The 1,255-nt window shown below is 36.1% G+C and overlaps 1 protein-coding gene across 1 annotated transcript; it reads left to right on the top strand.

Moving 5' to 3' along the window:
* Positions 1-4: 4 nt before the first annotated feature.
* LOC107580688 (peroxisomal trans-2-enoyl-CoA reductase-like) lies at positions 5-1,249 on the top strand (the record flags this gene model as incomplete). Its single annotated transcript, XM_016266352.1, has 6 exons — positions 5-74; positions 201-210; positions 370-382; positions 524-634; positions 836-947; positions 1,071-1,249. Coding segments are annotated over 6 exons (402 nt in total), but the record flags the coding sequence as incomplete, so codon positions are not given.
* Between the last annotated feature and the right edge of the window lie 6 nt (positions 1,250-1,255).

Genomic DNA, 1,255 nt, shown 5'->3' with positions numbered 1-1,255 from the left:
TGCATGGATGAAAGATCATGGAGGTGTAATTATAAACATCATTGCAGACATGTGGAAGGGCTTCCTAGGATGGCGTGAGTTGTACATTGTAACAATATAATAAAAATATTGCGTTTTACTTCCCATTTTTTGGCTGATAAAATCCTCTCACAATAATGCATTTTGACTTTTTTTTCAACTGCTGGGCTTTTTTATGACAGCCACACAGGAGCTTTTTTAAAAAAGCAATTTAAAAGCATGTACTGTATTTGGATAGTGCTGCCCACTCAGGGAGACATTGAAAAAAAGGGGTTGAATTCCATGTTTGATTTATATTCTTAATTTGCATGTTCCTTTGGTAAATCCACAAAATGAAAATGTAAATTTAAGCAATTTAAATGTGGTAAACTAGCCTTTCCTAAAATGTTTCCATGGCATCAAATAAGTTTTTACTTAATAGCATGTGTTTATTATCTGTAATGTTGTTCTAATTCCACTTAGTCTTATACCACAGAAATGTGTGTTTTGTGTTTTTTGAATGTAGGGAACTATCATCTCCAAAACAGCAATGGAAAACTACAAAGATATTGGCCCGACCATGTTTAAGATGTCAGTGCCATTCAGTCCGGCTAAGAGACTCGGTGTTCCTGAGGAGGTATCTTATAACCTATTATGATGTTGACGTTTCAAAACTATATACAATATTTATAGCTATATGTATGTATATACACTACTGGTCAAAAGTTTGGAATAATTAAGTTTTTTTTTTTTTTATTGTTTTCGAGCCTCTTATGTGAAATTACAAAATTAGTGTTTTAATAACCTGAGATTTAAATATTTACTTTCATTGTGTCAGGTATCGCCAGCTGTATGTTTCTTGCTGTCTCCGGCTGCCAGCTACATTACTGGAGCAACCCTGAAGGTTGATGCAGGACAGAGCCTCTACCACTCTGTGTGGGAAATACCAGGTACCCATTTCCTGGCCAGATGACGGCATAATACATGCTGTTATTTCAAAATCAAGAACGGATGTTGACTCTTACTATTTGAGTATGCAAACTCTTTCTGTTTCACTTTATCTCTTCAATCAGATCACACTGCCTGGCCTCCAGCCCCAGAGGGAGAATATACAGACATATTGAGAGAAATCATGGACATGACCAAATCCAAGCTGTGAATCATAACAAAACAAGTCTAGACTGTCAAACAGCTGCTCTTCCTCACAGTGTGGGTGGACCACAAATGTTTTTTTTTGCTCAGAATTGCAATACATCAT

This window comes from Sinocyclocheilus grahami, unplaced genomic scaffold, assembly GCF_001515645.1.
Source record: "Sinocyclocheilus grahami isolate Dianchi unplaced genomic scaffold, SAMN03320097.WGS_v1.1 scaffold40086.1, whole genome shotgun sequence".
Classification (NCBI taxonomy): Eukaryota; Metazoa; Chordata; class Actinopteri; order Cypriniformes; family Cyprinidae; genus Sinocyclocheilus; species Sinocyclocheilus grahami.
Note: the sequence above shows the minus strand (reverse complement) of the source record. Positions and strands in the feature narration are given on the sequence as shown.